A 21,170-nucleotide genomic window follows, 5' to 3' on the forward strand; every position below is an offset into this window, starting at 1 on the left:
GAGGGATAAAAATACCCAGTTGACTAGAGCAGGGCAGGGGGTCTACATTGCAACTCACTATTTCAAGGGACTGCATGCATGCCCTATTATTTAAAGGCTGAATTAAGTACTTAAACTTCCTCTGGACCGGTGACTAACACAATAAATATTTTGATCTAAAACTATTTATGACTTGCAGAGCCGTCAGTGTATTACTATTTTTATTGAAAAGCATTGGACTACATAGGTTTGTTATCGTATGTCATTTAACTATGGAATCACTGCCTCCTAATGGTCACGTTCTGTAACTACAATTAATAAAGAAATGCACTTAAAGTTTGCTCTTGTTCTTTACCATTATATATTCACAAAAAAAAATAACAATAGCAATATGGAGCAATGGTGGCAAACTTAACAGCAGTTTTACTGATCTGCAACAAATATCTTCACACAGGACCACATATTGTGCTATTATTAAACGTGCAACAAATTACATGTTGAAACTGAACAAACTTTTTTAAGTATGTACACTTGTATATAAATGAGTTTGTTTAAAAGGTCATTGTAATAACAGCATTTCTGTCCATTTAAAAACAAAAAAACAAAACAATTTTCTCAGAACACAAAACATTAATTGCTTTAAAAACAAACACTCCTGATATGACAGAAAAAAACTTAGTTACAGTAAAAGTTAACTTACAATAAGAACTCTAAAACACATAAAAATTGAACTTACCTGTTGAAAATAACCGACCAACTACTCTTTAAAATTTCATTATTATAAGAGACATGTTTAAAGAAATCATTAACTCTTATTAAAATGTTTCATGTTCAGTAGCAATTTTGTGCCCCAAAGTTGATCATTAGAATCGGCATAGAAAAGATCCCCTTTAGTCCTGATATAATTTATGGAAAAGGTTAATCAAACAATTTAATTAAGTTAAGGTGCAGCATATTTGTGGCAATTATCCTGTAAGATTAGACAAATCCTTAGTTTCGTCTTCATAGCCTGTCTGGGTAGGTAAGGCCCGCCCCACTAAATCCATCTGTGCTGGCATTAGGGGTCTGCCAGGTAAGGGTGGGCCAAAGCACTGTAGGCAGAGATGCGATGAGCTGGACTGAATGTCAAACATTGCTGCATAAAAAGTGAAGTGTCAAATCAAATCAAATGTATGTAAAACCATTAAAAAACTTTTTAAGAATTAAGAAATACATACAGACAGCAAGTCATTCTCTTCATGGGACAGGCTAGGGAGAATCTGTGTTGTAGGCTTTTTCTCAGCCCAAACAGGACTGTAGCAGACAGCACTTTCCATGGGCCAGTCCTCCTCACCGGGCACACCGATAACCCTGTGTAAGAGTTAAAATATGCATATAATTGGAAACAAAAAAAAGTGATTATTTTTAACATTTATGCATTTGAGAGACGCTTTTATCCATAGCGACCTACACTGCACAGTAAGATGTATGTTTTATCATGTGTTTTCTGAGGGATCCAACCCAGGATCTTTGCCCTGCTAATAATTGGCAATGCTCTACCAATTGAGCTACAGAAACAATTACGTAATATTACATTCAGATTTGTATTTTTACTTACTCAAATATCTTTTGCAGCTGTTGGATCTCCGTGTATCCACAAAACAAAGGCCTGTGTGAAAAATGGAGAAGAACAAAATATGTATCTCTTTAATAGCTTTTGGTTTAAACTAAACATGGATATATGTTTAGCTTAGCATGCACAACTCTGTTCTCACCTTAGCAAAAAGAGCTCTGCAAAGATACAACCAGCACTCCAAATATCCACCGAAGACATATAACTGGAGTGAAGCAGGACCTCTGGAGCCCTGTACCACAGAGTAACAACCTATACCAATACAAACACATTTCATGCTCACTGTCAATCCACATAAAACACCATTATAACATGTTTATGAGTGGTCCTTACACAAGGGGTAAGGGCGATATGGTACGTATAGATCCTGGACAGACCGAAATCGGCAATCTTGATCTCCCCTCGACTGCTCACCAGGATATTTTCTGGCTTCAGGTCCCGGTGAATGACAGTGTTCGTGTGAAGAAAGTCAAGTCCACTGAGAAGCTGACGCATAACGTCCTACACAATGAGAAACTACATATTAGCAGTAAGTATAGGTGAGAAGCATTATGCATTCAACAAATATAAAGGATTCGTAAATGTCAAGAGCGATGCAGACAGGAAGACAAAAACCTTGATTGTGTCCCTGGCCAGGCCTTCCTCTGAAGCTTTGCTTAGAAATGTGGACAGATCCTGATCGATACACTCGAAAACCAGTGTCAGGTCAAAGATTTGGTTTTGCCATCCGGCCGAGACATTCAGCAACCTATTGAAAAGATTGTATCGTATTATTTTTAAAGAAATTTCACTGAAATTGTGGTAATGTCTATACTCACTTGACTATGTTTGGGTGGTTGAAGTGCTCTAATTTCCGCAGGAGTGCCACTTCTCGTATCATGAACTGAGGGATGCCAGTGTCCGGATCCTCAGAGATGTTGAGTCTCTTCACCGCCACGAGGCGCTGCCGGTCACGCTTCTCTCGGGCCTTGTACACCTTCCCATAAGCGCCCTGTCCAATTTCTGCCAGGATCTCATAATCTGACATATCACCACAGCAATCGTCCATATTGATATAAATCTGTAAGACTTTCTTACTGCAAGAGAGAACAGTCATTGGGGACAAATAGAAAAAAATTGGGACTTTATGAACTTTAGTTTACATAATTAATTAAATTGATAACAGGAATATACAGTGTTAAGTGATGGTACATGGACACTGCCATTGCATTAGGTTAACATAATTTGGGGTTTTCCAAGTTTGCACAAAAGAACACCATGGTTTTATCAGGGTAAAGATGAAATAACCATGTTTTTGGATGATTGATTATCAATCATCAAATATATCATAGTAACACTATGGTTTCTGTACTGAAAATGATCGATTTACTATGATTTTACTACAAATGTATCCAAAAACTATATTTAAACCATGGTTGGTTTTTGTATGAGCCTAACTGATGTGCTCGAATCGGTGACACGAGGGACTGAAAACGTCTTTCATCCCTGACATGTGTTTATTAAAAACATTTATGATTAATAACGTGGCGAGCACCAACGTCACTTGTTCGTGCGATTAAAATACAGTTTCTGGAAAAGATTTTTCAGTCATGAGATAGTAAACTAAATAATTGACGTTTCTAACTTACCTTTTTAACCAATGTCATCCAAAAATCTTGCAGGAAAATGACTGTCTCCTGATATCAGTCACTGACACGGATTAATAAAATGTGTTAGCCATGATTTTAAGAAAAAACACTCGTGCAAAGAGGTGCGCGATTTATACAAGGACTGTTCCAGCCAATGAACAGCTCTGGATCCATGTCTCATTTTAACTCTTAGTTTTTCATCTCTTCCATGTTTTGACAAAAGTCGTATTTAAATCACACATATGGCCATTAAGCAATTAAAAACATGCAATCATGATATGTTAGGTATTTAAAATAATCCAAATATTAGCATAAATTGTAGGTTTACTTGTGTTTACTTATGACTGGAAAACCAACCAAAAAAAAGTTATTTATAAAATACAAAATAGAAAAAATTTCTTTTTAAGGTAACATGATTTAGGAACCACAGTGCCCTCTGGTGATAAAGTTAAGACACATTACACATAGCAAAATTATTGTTCAAATAAACATTTATTTAGTATTTTTACAAATCAGTTGTATACAGGTTTATGCAAATCCAGGTTCATTCAATGACACAAACATAGATCTAAAAAGGCAGCAATACGCATAGTTGTCAGTTACATATGTGTACATAAATGTCATCATTATATAATAAAGACAGTATGCATTAAAACCTTAAATTGTTAATAAACAACATTAAACTGAGTCTACTTTAACACTAAACACAATCTAAAGACATAACATTTATTTGATAAAACACTGTCTCGTTTGCAGTCAGTTCAACAATACCAAAAAGTACAAAATGCTATATTTTTGTCTTTAGCATTTCTCTCATTAATGTGCATTTTTTTTTAACATACATAGTTGGCAAAACATAGATGATAACATCTACTGCAGCTTGGTTATGTACATAATATTGAAATGCCATTATGAAAACTTAAATTAATTTGTTTCCCTTTAATTACGTGGTTTGCACAAACAGAAAGTATATCGATTCGGGTGTTGTAGTGGTTAATTTTTTTATAATCCCAAATATCACCTTCTTCATCAAATGTGATATCTCTAGGCAATAATTTTAAAGTAGAGGACTCAAGTAGTCAGGGGTCGGCACCAGCAGAAAAGTAAGAATCCCAACATCTGTCATTCATAAAAATCACCCAGCAAAAAAAAAAAAAAAACACTATACTATAGCACGCTTAGCAACATTTAAACCATTTAGACCAGAATTGGCCACAAATAATCAACAGATTTAGTCTCGGCCTCATTACATGTTATGTCTACTTATTGCATCTTCTTGTTGTTGCCATTCTTGACCTTTTTAGCAAGTGCAAAGGCATCCATGTGAAGATTGCGATTTAGGATAACTGAACCGCATGTCAGTGCCCCTCCCAACGCTCCGGCAAAACCGCACAGCATAACGTCCTGACCTGAGAGCAACATCCAGAAAAGAAATATAAAAGAGAGATCACATGTTCTGCATTCATTAACAAACACATAGTCGTGCACACTTACCTGTGAGGAAGAGGTTTTTAATAGGCGTCTGTGGTCTGATGGTGGCGTTTAGTTCTACACTAAAGCGAGAAATGCCATGATCTGCACCGTAGATCTCTCCTTTAGGAGCGCCGAGGTAGTGTTGATTTGATATCGGGGTACCTGCATCCACATATTCAATCTACAGAGATACACAGAAAAAAATAAAAGAAGAGGGTAAATGATGAAAAGCAGAGGAGAAGCAGATTATACACTACTCAAGAGAATGAGATGGTACAACTTCATACCCGGTCCTTGATCTTAGGATAGATCTCAGTCAACACCTCTACAACACTATTGATGAAGGTCTGCTTCAGTTCTTTATAATCTGCACTTCTGTTCTTCACTTTCTCATCCTTCCACTCTTCAAACCAGGCATAGTTAGCAAAGCTAACAACAGTCAGGGTGGATTTACCTGTTTAGGAAAAATTAAAATGGCAAAAAAAATGACTTTCGTACTTAGCATTTTTGTCTTGTTTTAAGTACAAATATCTAAAAATTCTTAAAGGCGGGGGGCGTGATTTTTGAAAAACACCTTGAAAGAGGGAGTCGGGTCAAATACCAAAACACACTTGTAGCCAATCTACTAACCAACATCGTTGCCTGGGTTGTGTATGTGTGGGGCGGGTCTATCAAAAGATTCTATTCAGGGTAGGGGCATGTTTGTTTAGGTCAGGGATAGGCAACTTCGGTCATGGAGGGCCTGTGTCCTGCAGAGTTTAGCTCCAACTTGCCTTAGCACACCTGCCTAAAAGTTTCTAGTATGCCTAGTAAGACCTTAATTGGCTTCTTCAGGTGTGTTTAATTATGGTTGGAGCTAAACTCTGCAGGACACCGGCCCTCCAGGACCGAAGTTGCCCATCCCTGGTTTAGGGGATTTCAAATATCAACATTGGCTTTCAGATCATGCACCCTGCCTTTAAAGGTGCTCTAAGCGAATTCACACGTTTTAGGCCATAACATTTTTTTGTTACATACTGCAAACATCTCCTCACTATCTGCTAGCTTAAGGTCTGGTGTTATTCGCTGCTTTTTCTGGACAAAGCCCGTTTGCCTGTTTGACCGACATGTCAAACAACCAATCACAGTTTGTTTCATCTAGCATCACGTTTTGGACTCCCCACAATAATGAGCCAGCTGGCAACAAGTCAGTTATTAAAATAACCAGCTGCAACCGAATAGCATCTAAATAAACAGCATTACTCACCATTGAACAACGTTGTGCACTTCATCAACAGGCACACCAATGAGACGCTCCCGTTAAATGTCTGTTTGAAGCAAATCTCTTTACTTTTTAACACCTACAAGCAATTCAGGAGAACCAAACTTATTGACTCCACTAACCGCCTCAAGCAAAACTCTTGGAAGTCTTTTAGAGAGTCTATGCCATGAACTTTGCATATTTTTGAGAATCCAGCGTCAGAGCTTTGTTTTCCAGGGACCGAAACTAATCGCGACACTCGCGTTTTCCGGAAATCCGGTTTATTTCAACAAATCAAAAGACGACTTCGACATTCCCACAGGGTTTCCAGGAAAGTGTATGATAAACATCAGACGTTTAGCCAACATTCTTCGCTAGAGCGCCTTTAAATAAAGATGCATTTTCTTGATGAGCAAAATAATTTAAGAAAAAAGTCTAGTTTTTAGACAAAAAAATATCAAATTTAAGTGAATTTTGAGCATAAAACAAGAAATAATCTTGAACTTTTTTCTTAAACGCCTAATCCATGAAAAATTCGATAATTTTTTTTACCCCATTTTCTTAGCACATTTTTTTTTTCTTTTGCTTGTTTTAAGCCCAAATTCACTTAAATTTGTTTATTTTCTAAGGTCATTTTGCTCAACAAAAATGCATCCTGATTTAAGAATTTTTAGATATCTGTACTACAAACAAGACAAAAATACTAAGAAAGTCCTTTTTTGCAGTGTACAAACAAAAACTCAATAGCAGCACTTCTGGGTTCTTCAGGAACCCCAAAAAAGATCACTTTACTTAAAAAAAAAAACACTTATTCACACCGAGTAAAACATGACCGAATTGTGCAAAATGTAAAAAAAGGCTTAATAAATTACAAAAAAAAAATTGTAAAATAACCAACTTATATTACTTCATCATATAAGCCATAAGTACACTGCACAAAATGACTTTCTTACTAAGTATTTTTTCTTGTTTTCAGTAGGAATATCAAAAAATTGTTAAATTAATATGTATTTCCTTATGACAAAAATGACCTAAGAAAAAAATCTAGTTTTTAGACCAAAAAATATAAAATTTTTGTCAATTTATGCTTAAAACGAGCAAAAATATCTGCCAATAGGGTGGGAAAAAAAATAAATACAAGAAAAATTAACCCCATTTTGATTTAAGATTTATTTGACATTTCTACTGAAAACAAGACAAAAATACTAAATAAGAAAGTAATTTCTGCAGTGTATGACTTAAGCCCTTAAAACTCTTCATAAAGGCTAAAAAATGCCTAAAAAGGACACAAATTGTACCTGCTGTGTTGATTGTATCTTAAAACGGTTTACATCATTCGAATCACAAGAATTTCAGCTTTCCAAACATGTGTGACATGTTTAGCTTTTGTTGTTGAGTTGTTGTATTTGATGAATTTTCTGTCAAATAATGCAGTGTCCCTCCCACAGTACACTGGAATTTGAATAATATATATTATGCTAAAGATATGAATAGAACCACAGCGCTGCTCATATTTATCATTCAAAAGCTTCTTGGTAGACCCCTCTTTATTCAGTATTTCTTTTTGGTTTCAATGTGTACCTGGTTTTCTTTCCTCCCAGGTTGGATCTTTGGCAGATGGTGATGCCACAAAAATCAAAGGTATCTTCTTAACAGATTCTTCCCTGTTTCCTTTCATATAGCCCTCCACCCTGAGGAGCAGACATGGATACAGAATGAGAGCAGAAGTACTGTTGTCCTGGAGCACAATGGTTTGGAAATAAACGGAATTGAACATTTTGTTAAACGTTATTAGAGGTTTAAAATTGTCCTTACAGGTCATCCAGATTGTTCTCGGAATAGATCCAGTAATTCTCTGCTTTTAAACCGAGCTCTTCTTTCGTTCCATCAAGACCAATGAAGATACTCATACCACCCTCTCCATTCTGCACCATACTCAGCTGTTTCTGGATCGCTGCACAGACGAAAAAAAAAGTTACATTCTTAAATAATTCTGGTGGCTTAATAAAAGTACACACCTCTTGTGCAGATGTGAACACCTAGCAATTTTATAATCATGATTCTGTACATTGTGTATTGCAGCCATGCAGTAAAGCAGACAGAGTACAATACATCCAGTGGATCTGTGAGATTTTTTTATTAATAACAGTGTAAACACAAACTCTTTCTTACCAGGCATGGTCTGCACATCTTTGGGCAAAAGAGTTTGGTAAGTATTGAAAATTCCAGCATCTGAAATCACCATAGGAGCGTGTATATGCACCTCCTCCTGCCCCTTCATAACACTCACACCTGCATCCATCCCAACAAAATGCTTTGGTTATTATAAACTTGTCAGTGTTGTGTGAATATTAAAGCTTGAAAGACCCAACGTGCGCAAGTCTTACCAATAGCCTCTTTAGCTTCATTGAGAAGTATGCGGTTGACAGGTGCTCTAACAAGCACTGCCCCTCCTGCCTTCTCAATGATGGGAATCATGTGGTAGGCAATCTCACTAGCGCCACCCTTTGGATACCACGCACCAGAAAGATAGTGTCGCACAAGTAGAGAGTGCATGGAGAAGCTTGCTTCTTTGGGGATTTTACCTGTTAAAAAAATATTGATGCACTGATTAATGATAAAGACCTTAACCACCTGGTCTATCAGACAGGTGGATGACCTTACCATAGGTTCCAAAGACGTAACAGAGAACGGCTCTCAGGTCTTTATTTTGAGTGAGTTCATTCACAACCTCGGTGAGACTGCGGGAGGCGTAGCGGAAGAAGGAAGAGAGACGATTAGCCAGACCTGTGTGCACCAGGAAATTTGCAAGAGGAGCTGGCAGGAGCTTCAGTAGGACCATGAACCACACACCATCCCCAACTTTCTGATGGAAACATTAAAATGCAGGGTTACACATTTACAGTGTTCAACTTTGGGTCTCTCTCTAATGTGTGTTTTTTAAAACATTGCATAAATCTGTCTGTGTAGGCTAATTCAATTTCTAAAACTAAGTTCATGGGTGAATTGTGCAATGACTGAGTTATAAAAGTCTCATGTAACTGATAAGATTACGTGACCTGAGAGATTGTCACAACACTCCGACTTTGCTCATAGCTGTCGGGAAAATGTCATATAAATTTCATCTAAACCCTAAGTGCATTACGAATCCTCTGTTATGTAACACCTTTCATAACCAGCTAAATATGAACTATAATTCAAAGTCAAATGCACCTTAACAACTTTCCACCTACTAACCTTTGTAAGTCTCAAATATTCATCAATGGCCTTCTCCTCTCCTGGAAAACATTTCTTTAGCTCATCTGGGAAACGGTTTCGACCACTGTAGATGGGATAAATGCGTCGGTTCTCTGGGGGACCCAAGACCACCTGGTCATAGGGGTTATCCAGCGGTTCCCATTGCAGCTGTCCATTGGTCAACTGATCGATCATACAACGAAAGGGCTTATGGTCCTGCAGCTCTCCAATATAGTGAATACCTAAAGCAGAGGAATGAAGCATTTAAATCACTACTGTACAAATCTTTTAAAAGATTATCAGGAAATCAATGTAGACACAGTATATTTACATCACAGATCAAGTTCAAAGTTTGTGTTAATAATTAATAATGATTATTCATTTCTAACCTGCATGAAACATTTATATGCGTTTTAGACATGGTGTAGATATGTCTATATAATCTTTAATATGTTTCTGATAGGACATAACATTTATGTTTATTTCTGGGTTTCAGACAGATAAATCAGGTATTGTTTGATCAGGTACGTACAGTAGTGCTACATTGCTGACCAAATTGGCACAGACTAGAAAATCAATCTTACCAACATCAAACTCAAAGTCTTGCTCTGTGAAGGTGTGACAGCATCCTCCAGCCCGATCATGTTGCTCCAGAACCAAAACCCTCTTACCCACTTTAGCCAACAGGACAGCAATTGCCAATCCACCAATCCCACTGCCAACAACTACTGCGTCCAAGTCTTGAGGCACCCTATTTGCCAGAAATCCTAGATGTGAAAGAGAAACATGCTGTCAAACTGAATGAATGCATTGTCTGTAAGGAGATACAACAAGGAGATACAATACTCAGCACTGTGTTAACCAATACCGTTCCTGTAGCTCAGTTGGTGACACGTGCATAAGTAACGCAAAGACCATGGGTTCAATTGCAGGGAACCCACACACAAATGTTTAGCTTAAATGCACTGTAAGTGACTCTTAAAAAGAGTTTGGCAATTCCATTCATGAAAATCCAATCGAAAATATTCAATCTATCACACGTTTTTAACTCTTGCAACTGCAGATATTAATCTAACGGAATAAATCAATTGCAGCAATTCACAGTGATTGCAAAAGGGAAGAATTGTTTTTATAATTCCAGAATTACATAAATGCACAACACGAAGTGCAATTCATTAGATCAACTGAGTGGGCGCACTTCTCAACTCACCTTGTTTCAAAACTTTATTCTTCTCCTTCCGATCAAATACCATGGGCTTTAACGGCTCGCGGGTGTCGATGTCAAACGGGTTTGGTCCTGATCCCGATACATATTTATAGATAATAGCAACTAAAGCTACACAGATTATAACAACAGCAAGCCACATAATGTTATCAAAGTGCTGTCAAATACTGTCACGTCCTCGGCAGACTTCCGCATAGAGTTGATCAGTGTGTGGATAGTCTCCTCCTCCTCGGGCGCTACTGACCAATCAGAATATTTTTTGTTAAATGACGCAAGGTTTTATGTTAATATTCTTACAAAACGATTTTAAAGGACCACTCAAATAAATTGTGCATTCCAGCACCAATATTTTTTGATCAATAGTATAAAAAATTATCATGGATTTTGAATTTTAAAGGCATAGTTTACACAAAAATAAATATTATGTCATAATTTTCTCATTATCATGTTGTTCTAAATATGTTTGAATTTATTTTTTCTGATGAACACAGAAGAAGATATGTTGATAAATGATTGCACACAGCTGATTGTAACCATTGACTTCCATAGTAGGAAAACAAATATTATGAAAGTATTAAAAAATTTTTTTGATAAATGATTGTAAGCACACAGTTGTATACATTGTATTAGTTTTTCCTACTTTTTGATTTTATTTAAAGGAGATTACAAACATATGTGGCATATTAACCAACAACATACAAGCATGAAATCACAACAGCTTTGAAGATTAAGAATAACTAAAAGCATGTAAAGAAAGAGTCTAAATGAGTAATATAGGTCAGTGGTTTTCAAACTGGGGGCCGGGGCCCCCAGGGGGTCCGCGAGATGGTGCCAGGGGGGCCCCAGTTTTATGACATTTCATGAAATACATTAATTTATCATGAATTCTGTGTAATTAAACCTAAAAAAATAAGCCTACTAACCAAAAGCACTACTTTTTTGTATAATTTAATGTTTTTTTTAATTAAAATGTTGAGTTTTAGAGCGTTTCTTTGTCACAAATTTTCTTTGGGGGGCCGCAAAGGAATGCACCATACACAAGGGGGGCCACACGCTGAAAAAGTTTGGGAACCACTGATATAGGTCATAGTCATACAATGTTAAAAACGAATACTGCGTAATATATGTTAAATAAAATTAACTTGTTTTTATAACTATAGCAACTCATCACTGTAGTCAACATTTTAAATTGATGTGACTTACACATACAATGTATTTAAGCTGGACATGGTTAAAATGTAAATCACTGGGGGTTAGAACAGGGTATCTCACATATTCTTTTCTCTCTCCTTAAGCAAGAAACATCACCCCATTTTGTTTTCTTTTTTAGGATAACACAGTCTTCACCTATTGGATTTTCTACTTTCCAATCATCCGGAGGATACTCCCATCTAAGAGAGAATCATTTAAAGTATGTAAATACTGGATTGTTAAATTTAGTACGAAATGCAAAGACATTTGTGAGTTTATCCATTATTGCATTCACGAGACACTAATGTATGCTGACATAAAGGTAATGCATGCACATCAGATATTAAAGGTCCCATTTTTCCTGTGGTTTTGAAGCTTTGGTTGTGTTTATAGTGTGCAATATAACATGTGTTTATGTTTCACGTGTAAAAAACGCAGTATTTTTCACAAAATTTACTTATTTGCGCTGTTTTCACTGTCCTAAAAACGGTCTGATGTCTTCCTTGTTCTATGAAGTTTCTCCTTCAGAAATACGTAACGAGTTCTGATTGTGTAGTTTGTTTAGTGTGTTGTGATTCAACAGCAGCTTTTTAGCAGAGGGATCACATCCTACTTGAAATCACGTTCACCTTGAGCTTAGCTGGCGACTGACGTATTCCTGTGGGCGGAGTTTAGTCAAAACATCATTCAACCGGGAAGTAATACAAATTACAGTAGGCTTTGAAAGAGAAATTCTATATGAGAAAATATTTTGCTTGGCATTGAACTTTGACCTTTATAACTTTGCAGGTATTGTTTATGCTCTAACAGCAACACTAACTAAAGTTTGAAAAATGGGATCAGGAAAAACGGGACCTTTAATGTCAGGCTTTTAAAATGATACTTGCGAGTGGTTGTTGTTTAAAGGGGTGTTGTCTACCCAAAGCCACACCCCCTCAGTCTGGCTGTCAGTCAAGCCAATCCAATAGAAATCATTTATATCACCCACATGTTTCGCGAGAAATACCTAAAATACAGAAAACAAATGCTTTAGTCTTTGCTTTGTGTAATGAAGCCCATTACTTCTTAGTATACTTCTTTTCTGAATTGAAGGAGCAAAAGTCTGCCGTTTCTTTTCTACCTCCTCCTCTTTATCGTTGACGATGACCAGGTCTCCACCAAGGGCCTGACAACGTTCCCTGCTGCTGTTCCAGTCCATTGTGTCAGTGGAGAAAACATAAAATCTGCCTTTTGACTTAAACCACTTCTCTTTCAAATCTATGCACATCATTGTTAGTGTTAATAGAGGATATGAACACACGTATCTTTTGTGGTTAAGCTAAAAATAGATTTGAGGGGGAACAAATAATAATTAATTAATATTAACAAAAAGTGCTGCACACATGTGTATTTATTACTGAATCATTTATATAAAAACATGACCAGGACACTCTTAAAATGCATATGATTTTTTTTTTATCTGATGGACATAAATAATATAGTGTCTACCTGAACAATAGTTTGGTTGTCTATTATTCTTGGAGATGACTGGTTGAAAATCTACAAAAACTGAAAATGGGGAGATTTTCAAATATATGTTCCTTTCTTGTTGAAGAAATATTATATGCTTCATTTGGAGTAAATGTTGACATATCTGAATTAGTTCACAATGTCGATTCACATATTTGTTGTAATCTAAGAAGAATCCGCATTAAGAATCACCATAAGATTAAAAATAAAATTAGAAATTGTGCAAATTACCCATAAGTTTAATATAACATGTACAGTAAAAGTGTTTGGAAAGCATGAAGATACTCACACATGTATGTCAGTACCCCATTTGCTAACAAAGACAAAAACAGAAGAACAGAGAGTAGCCGCAGCATTGCTCTGGAACAATGTCCTGCAAATGAAAATACACTTGATAACTTAAAAACTGAAGGTTTATTATTTTTGTGACCGTGTTGAATGGAGAAAATGGACGTTGATTCACTTATAGTCATCAACAAAGTTAGCATTGATAGTAAAAGAGAGGGTTTGATGGTTAATTGTAAACACAAGTTGACAAAACTATGAAAAGGGATATCATAAATATATGCATGAATATATATATAAAAAGGACAAACCCAAACAATTGGGTTGTAATTTAACCTTGGTGGGTTGTTTCAACCAAAAATGGTAGTTTTAACCAGTTATTGCGTCAAATACAAAATGTTTCTGGATTGTGTTCATTCTTTTTTTTAAATAACCAGCATTTTTAGATTGGTTTCACAGTCAGGGCTTATATTAGCCAATAAGTAAGTCTTATAAATTAGGACATTTAACATTAATAAATGTACCTTAGAAAAACATTAGCTATACTGGAGACAAAACACTGATATATTTTAAGCCATGATAGTGCAAGTTGTTTTCGGTAAAGACATCGCATACGCAAGTCTAGAAATATAGGCCTCGTCTTTTAAATCTGGCCAATATATACTTAAAGTATACTTAAGATACAACTGAAGTGCTCAAATTCCTCAAACATCTTTATTGTATGTCATTACTTGTTTTTTTTTAGATTACTTGTTTATTAAGGTCAAAAATTAGACACTTACGGTCATCTTTAAATTTGGAGTCTCTCATTTTCTTATGCATCTTATGTGGAAAAAGATATATTCAGTGTTGAAGAAAACATTGTTTGTCCTATATGTGATAAAATACAGAAGACAGGCAGGTGTTTCGTGTCTGGTGGGGGTGTTTTGGTTAGCCACAGCCATTTTGACGGAAACATTAAGCTTGCACGCAATTTCCCGTCAGTTGGTTAATAGTGCTTTAAAGTACATTTCATGTTCTGATAATCAACATCTACATATTTGACACTTGTTTCACAGTACACAAATTAAAGAGTTCATATAAAAATAGACAAATAGCCTCATTTAGTCTAAAAAAATCAAAACGGTTTTATTTCTGAATTGTACATCAAAAGTTAAAAAATTGCTTTTGAAGAGAAATGAAATGCTTTACAAAAAATAGAAATACGTAGCTCATATCCACCTCGATCATGTAAAAGGGTCAATGACATGACCGTAATTATTTTGTGTCGGTGTGGTTTAATTAAATGTAAAAGGTTTAAAATTTAAAAATAAATTTGCAGATTACTTGCATACATTTTCTTTTTTGAGGACCAAGGCCCGGTAGCATAAAGCACCATAAGTTTTTCCCTTAAGTATGACACTTAAGAGGTAAATTCTCCTCACCCAAGATAATAATTTAAGGGTGTTGCATACAGTATAATCCCTTAAATGGTTCTTTTAGGTAAGGGTAATCTAAGTGTTTCACGACAGCGACTCAGATTTGCCATTATAAAATACTATTGTTGCCATGGAGACGCAACAGAAAAAACTTAAGGGTTTTTTCTGCAACACACTTAAGTTTAAGGGAAACATAAGGGTAAACTTGAAAATTACACTTAAGGTGCTTTATGCAACCGAGCCCAAGTCTAAAACTTCTGGTTTTATTTCATTTGGAAATAATATTTGGGGGATAATTGCAAAAATGTCAATGTGGTGTAACCGGTCTGTGTCAATTGGTGTAACTAGTATTTTTTTTATGGAAAAATAAATATATTAATAAAAAATGTGGAATCAAATATAATCATCTAATTTAGTGTAATATGATTTTTTAATTTGTCAAAGATTATTTAGAAAATAGAGCTGTTTTCAGCATATATATAACGCGTACATGCCATCAAGGTGGAAACAATATTTAATATTCTCATTCTTTGGCACAATTGGCGGTTACACCATTTGAGATTTTCAGGTCCATTCAGTCTTAACTTTCAGAAAAATTATGCAAATTTACTTTTTATTGCATAAAATCAACATAAATACACTATGTGACTTGAAATAAACCTAATGCATTCTCTGTTGAGAGTTTAAATATATATTATTCTGGGTTTATTAATTAACACAATGTAAAACGAACAGACTAAGAATGGCTTAATATAATATACATGGTAAACAAACAAGTATAATTAAATTCTTATAAACATATTAATATAAAAATATATATCATCGCTGTTGTAAGACAAAATTGCTAAGACATTTTATTTAGTAAAATAAAGAAATATTGAACTTTTCCCTGCCAGCATTTAAAAAAAGTAACTAGCCATTTAAATGATTTTCACAAAAGTTTCATGCCTTCCAGAAAATTTTCTTCTATAAATAAACTCTAAGAAAGTGTATTAATTTTTTAACAAATTTTTTTGTGTTATGACATTTAACACATTTTGTGTCATTATAACACATAATGTGTCATTTTGTGTTGATTTTCTGTTCAAATAAACCACAAGTTGTGTTAAAAGTAACACAGAATGTGTTGTTCCAATAATAACACAGAGGTGTGTATTCTGGAACAACGCATTAAGTGTACTAACACTGATTTCACCTCTCAAATATGGGCAGGTTTTAGGGATAATTCCAATTTGGTTAAGGACTTTTGTTATCAATCAGAGTTTTTGGTGTTTTTGAATCAGTGGGTACTTAAGTGTTTGATAAGTTAGGCAAGACTGCCACCTAGTGGGTAATAGCGGTAATTTAGATTAACGTAAAAACTCGTCATGGCAGCGTCATTAGCAGGGAACAATTTCTCTTAATTGACGAAATAACTCTGCAATGGCGGGGAAAGAGTTTTAAAAAACTCAACAACCATAAAAGTAATCAGCCTTTTGTTTGTTAGAGGCAAGGAATCTCACAGATGCTTCTCTCATTTCTCTGGCAAGACACTTTTCCTTGTGTATTTCCTTTAAGTGCAAAACAGTTGACTTGTTCCTGACCTTCCCAGTTCCTCTCACTAGTGCCAGTCCAGTAGAGATTCGATTTTCCAGTTATACATAATTTCTCGGCAAGAAATTCCTACATCAAAATAGATTATATTTTACTTTAATCATGCATGTTTGCATTTTTTATATTTATTCATGTTATATTATCTATTTATCTATAAAAAATCTGTTATGGAGATAAAAGCAATGCATATAGATAAAAAAAATTCTGTTCATTGTTTCTGCATAAACTCAGCTTGATCTTCACACACCCATGTTTCACACGTGGGCATACTCTCACATTTCCATCTCATTTGAAAAGATGAGAAGGAGGGCCATACGGTAAACACAATTGTATATACCTTTTCTTCGGGGTTGTTAATAATGACCAGATCTCCACCAAGACTCTGACAGTGCTGCCTGCTGGAGCTCCAGGTTTTGTTGTTGCTGGAGAAAACATAGAAACTGCCTTTGCCTTTCAACCACTGCTCTGGCAAATCTACAGAAAAATATTTGTTAATCAAGTAAAGGAAATGAACGTCTGTGGTTTGGCTAGAAAATCATTTGTAGGTTGTAAAAAAACACCCAGTTAACCTTCACCAACCTAAATGTATTTCCACCATTGTATTCTCTGTAATGCAATTTGTCATCCCAGAAAACACACATACTGACAGAATACAGAAAGTCGCTTTGGATAAAAATGTCTGGCAAATGCATAAATGTAAAATGTAAGATTATAACTTCTTGTTATAAACAAATAACACATGATTACTAGCTGATTGGCTCTGTTGTTTAGGTTTGAAGACTGACACCAAACTGTACTGCAAATCCCTGACTCATCTATTAAAATATAATCCTACAGTTATTATGTATGCTGAAAAACAAAACACCTGGGCAGTTGTTTAATGACTTCCAGTTCTCTTCATACTTGCAGCTTTTGTTAACTTGTTCATGACCTGAGTAACAGTGTAAGAAAGCATGCAATAATTGCTTAAGTTATAGTTATATAAGATAATATACAGTATAAGATTAAAGATTTAGACATAATTTACCTGAATTTGAGCAGTTTCTTACCGGCTCACAATGCAAAAACATATTTGTGTTTTTAATAAAATCTGTAGTAAATCAAAAACATAGTTTTAAGTATAGATGTAAACATACTGTAGCTCTGAATTAAATGTTTAACTGTGGCTAAAGATACTTACACAGGCATCCCAGTATAACATTAGCCAGTAGAGATAGTGAGAAGACAACAGAGAGAACGCTTATGCAGTTACAATGCCTCTTCTGTTTGTCAGAACTCTTCTCTATAAAATAAAAATTAAACTCAACTGTTAAAATGATTTTCATTCACATAGCCTTCACAACAACATACCCTTAGTTCTTTAGAACAGTGGTTCTCAAACTGGGGGCACTAAGATGGTGCCAGGGGGGCCCAAGTTTAAAGACATTTATAAAATAAATAAATTAATTATAAGTTCGGTGTAATTAAACCTCGAAATTAAGGCTACTAACCAACAGCACTACACTCTATAATTTTATATTTAGTTTAATTTAAATTTTAAGTTTTATATTGTTTTATGTCATTCATTTTCTTTGGAGGGGCACAAAGGCATACACCTTACCAAAGGGGGTCCGGATATTGAAAAAGTTTGAGAACCACTTAAAAAATGGTGCTTTTCCATTGCATAGTATCCCATGGTTTGGTTTGGTGCCTCAATGGGCAATCGCTTCAACACTGCAGCTGGAATTGCTCATCTGTACAATGCTGAACAGGGTAAGGACCTGCCTCTGGATACAGTATTCCAATGGTTATGAGATTTTGAACTGAAAGCCCACTATGCAGTGACTAAACCAGAATTAAAAGGCTAGACTAATCATTGCTGAGGGTCATGTTGTGTAGACAGAGGAGAACTGATCCAAAGATCACTTCAGCGATGAAAGTACGTTTCATTTATTTGTGTCTGATGGGAAACAATATGTTCGTTGTCAAACTGGGGAAAGTCTGAACCCAATGTGTGTAAATAAGTCAGTGAAAGGTGAAGGAGGAAGTGTCATGGTTTGGAGGATGTTTTATGCAACCTCTTATACAGCTACATGGAAGAGTGAACGCAAGTGTTTTTCAGAACCTCCTGCGGTAACATGCGGTTCCTTCCCTGTGTTCATCGCCCAATCAGACAGCAATTTTCATGCAGGACAATCACAGAGCCAAATGGGTAAAGCAGTTCCTTTTCTCGGTTCTTTGAAAGTTTCTTGGTGACAAAGTTATGACCCCGAACAGTGGAAGAGACTAAAAGAGAGTGTGAGAGACGATGTCCTGTGAACGCAGATGTGCAAAATGTTACAAGACCGTTCTGTTTTCCTGCCTGTTTAACTTTGGTTCCCTTTCATCTTCATAGGAACTCCATTTCCCATCATCCTCCACTCTCCATAACCTGATCATCATCTTCAATCCTTTTCACCTGACAGTCATCACCCTCAAATCAGTGGCGGCTCGTGACTGCGCATCCGAGATCGGATTGTCACGTGTGTGGTTCCCTTTTCCAAAATATTTGTCCTGCGTGTCGAGAGATCCTGTGTGCATCATGTGTTTTGTCAAAGTAAGTGCCTGCTGCACACGCGTCAAAACCGTATATGATAAAAGAGACGCTAACGTTCCCAAAATACACGCTAGACACCTACTTAACAGTAAACTGTGATTACGCATGAGATTATGCAAGTATCTAGCAAATGCGAGCGTCTCTTTTATCCTAAACCCTTTAGACGCGTCTGCAGCAGGCACTTATTTTGACGCACACACAATCTCTCAAACCGCAGAACACATATTTTGAAATAAGTAACCACACACATGACGGGCTACATACATGTTGTGACGAAGTTCGCATCGTGCGCTTCAAAAAAAGAAGTCCCCAGCCGCCACTGCCTTATATACACATATATATCCTGTTGTTTTCTTTAGTCGTCGTCCATTCTTGTTTAAGTTACGTTGATGTGATGTATAGGTGCTGTTTGCTTACGCTTATTAAAGTTCTTGTTAATACTGATCTGTCATACTCTCCTTTGTCCTCCACCTAGACCATACCGTAACACATAAGTCATTCAAAACAAGGCCCTGTACACTTCCTATAAATTTTTTACTGCTGTAATGTTTAGTTGTAATGTTTCTTTGAATAAAATGATGCATATATTTTAATTTCACAAATAATAATACAATAATAATAATAGTTTTAGGATGTGGAAAATAGAAGTTTCTTGGATTTGTTGCTATTAGGAAAATCTTAAATAATAAGAGGTAGCCCTAATTAAGCCTATACCACATAATAAACAACTAAAAAATAAATTAAGCAAAAATATCAGCATTAAAACTGTTACTTCAGCTATTATAAAGCATATTTTAAAATTGTTGTTACATTAAGCTTAAAGGGTGCTTTTATCAACCTAGAAAATGTGAATAAGATCAACCCAGTAAATAAGTTTTGGTTTACCATTCTTCATAAGCATGTGAAAAATAGGTCATTAAATTTTGGCTCCCCTGTGAGGTCAGAAGGGGATCTTATTATAATTATACCGCCACTTAATCTGCACTATCCAACCACGGCACTGCCATTTAGTGAAGAGATCAGCTCATTTGCATGTTAAAGGACAACCAAAACGGCAAAGTGACAACTTTAATATGCTATAATAAATTATCTATATGATATTTTGAGCTAAAACTTCACATACGTACTCTGGGGACACCAAAGATGTATTTGACATCTTAAAAAAGTCTTGTGAAATGTCCACTTTAAGATGTCACATTGAAACAACCGGTATTTGACCAACGTTAAGGTAATACAATCGACAAAACAAGAACTGAAGCCAAATTTGATGTCTCAGGCTTTAATCATGTTGTTAAGATGGTTAATTTATTATTAATTAAAAATAAAAAACACTAAATGCATAGTTGTTAGATACTGTAGGAGGATACTGCATGCATCTCGTAAAAACATCTTAAACCTTAATTACTGTAACTTGATGTGTTGTTATTAAATATATCGAAGGACTCACCTCCACGTGTGTTCTTTTTCATCCATAGGGTGTTATCATAAACATGGTCAAACATGTCGCGTTTCTTCATTGCTATCAAGCAGAGAAGTTAGACTTGCAAAGCAGAACTGTAGTTGGTCTAATGAAGTCTGTGTCAGGGGGCGTTTTTACACTGTACTAGGCTTGTTTGCTGCTGTCCAACCCCGACTATGATTGTTTCCGGCGCCCCCCGCAGTGTTGGTATGGTTTCACACTCACTCGATTCTATTAAACCCGTTGCACTGCAGCCTCGCGTCATTACGCGCACACACAAAATGATGCAAACATAACTAGACTCAGTATCTTTTTTATATAATATTTTGGTATTAATCTGCTCAGCAGAGGGTGTTTATGCATCAGCATAAAAGAGGCAGAAATGGACTACCGATTGAGTGATAAAAGTTTTTCATTCGAACCATGCATGACCTGTTTTGCCAGTGTAAAAAAAGAACACAGACATTTTAATGTTTTTTTTTCACTTGTTGTGAGTTGTATATTTATTTATACATTTTTGTATAATTTTTGCATTTATGTAATAAAAAAAAATAAACACCTTGTCATGTTCATAAATAAACGTCACTTACTATTTTTATGCATTTTTGGGTATGCACCATTTACACATTGTTTTGTTTTGTGTTAAGCCATTCAACAAATAATGTTTTATTTAAACACATCATGTGAAAACATAGCATTTTTGTGTTCAAATAAATTAAAAGGACAACACAAGATTAGTTAACACA

General features: G+C 35.6%; 3 protein-coding genes across 4 annotated transcripts; all 3 read right to left on the minus strand.

Moving 5' to 3' along the window:
- Window positions 1-939: 939 nt before the first annotated feature.
- cdk21 (cyclin-dependent kinase 21) lies at window positions 940-2,639 on the minus strand. Its single transcript, XM_065280979.2, has 7 exons — window positions 2,410-2,639; window positions 2,207-2,339; window positions 1,925-2,092; window positions 1,734-1,843; window positions 1,577-1,627; window positions 1,197-1,329; window positions 940-1,114 (listed from the first exon to the last, which is right to left on the minus strand). Exons 1-7 carry the CDS (start codon window positions 2,637-2,639, stop codon window positions 1,037-1,039), a joined length of 903 nt encoding a protein of 300 aa, XP_065137051.1. The 3' UTR covers window positions 940-1,036.
- Window positions 2,640-3,692: 1,053 nt separating this feature from the next.
- Window positions 3,693-10,611, minus strand: retsat.2 (retinol saturase, tandem duplicate 2). Its single transcript, XM_065268388.2, has 11 exons — window positions 10,380-10,611; window positions 9,754-9,936; window positions 9,170-9,411; window positions 8,597-8,798; window positions 8,320-8,517; window positions 8,105-8,224; window positions 7,748-7,886; window positions 7,514-7,623; window positions 4,980-5,146; window positions 4,714-4,873; window positions 3,693-4,628 (listed from the first exon to the last, which is right to left on the minus strand). The coding sequence occupies exons 1-11, from the start codon at window positions 10,534-10,536 to the stop codon at window positions 4,483-4,485; spliced, it is 1,824 nt and encodes a 607-aa protein (XP_065124460.1). The 5' UTR covers window positions 10,537-10,611; the 3' UTR covers window positions 3,693-4,482.
- Window positions 10,612-11,153: 542 nt separating this feature from the next.
- LOC135749471 (C-type lectin domain family 4 member E) lies at window positions 11,154-20,593 on the minus strand. Of its 2 annotated transcripts, XM_065268272.2 has the most exons (11): window positions 20,413-20,593; window positions 17,571-17,672; window positions 17,418-17,480; window positions 17,256-17,321; window positions 16,728-16,864; window positions 14,162-16,459; window positions 13,384-13,467; window positions 13,074-13,133; window positions 12,706-12,842; window positions 12,473-12,591; window positions 11,154-11,785 (listed from the first exon to the last, which is right to left on the minus strand). In XM_065268272.2, exons 6-11 carry the CDS (start codon window positions 14,199-14,201, stop codon window positions 11,638-11,640), a joined length of 588 nt encoding a protein of 195 aa, XP_065124344.1. In that variant the 5' UTR covers window positions 14,202-16,459; window positions 16,728-16,864; window positions 17,256-17,321; window positions 17,418-17,480; window positions 17,571-17,672; window positions 20,413-20,593; the 3' UTR covers window positions 11,154-11,637. The 2 variants fall into 2 exon arrangements, with proteins under 2 accessions (XP_065124344.1, XP_065124269.1); XM_065268197.2 differs by lacking the exons at window positions 11,154-11,785; window positions 12,473-12,591; window positions 12,706-12,842 and having other exon boundaries at window positions 13,095-13,133; window positions 20,413-20,569.
- Window positions 20,594-21,170: the final 577 nt, after the last annotated feature.

Source organism: Paramisgurnus dabryanus, chromosome 3, assembly GCF_030506205.2.
Source record: "Paramisgurnus dabryanus chromosome 3, PD_genome_1.1, whole genome shotgun sequence".
Classification (NCBI taxonomy): domain Eukaryota; kingdom Metazoa; phylum Chordata; class Actinopteri; order Cypriniformes; family Cobitidae; genus Paramisgurnus; species Paramisgurnus dabryanus.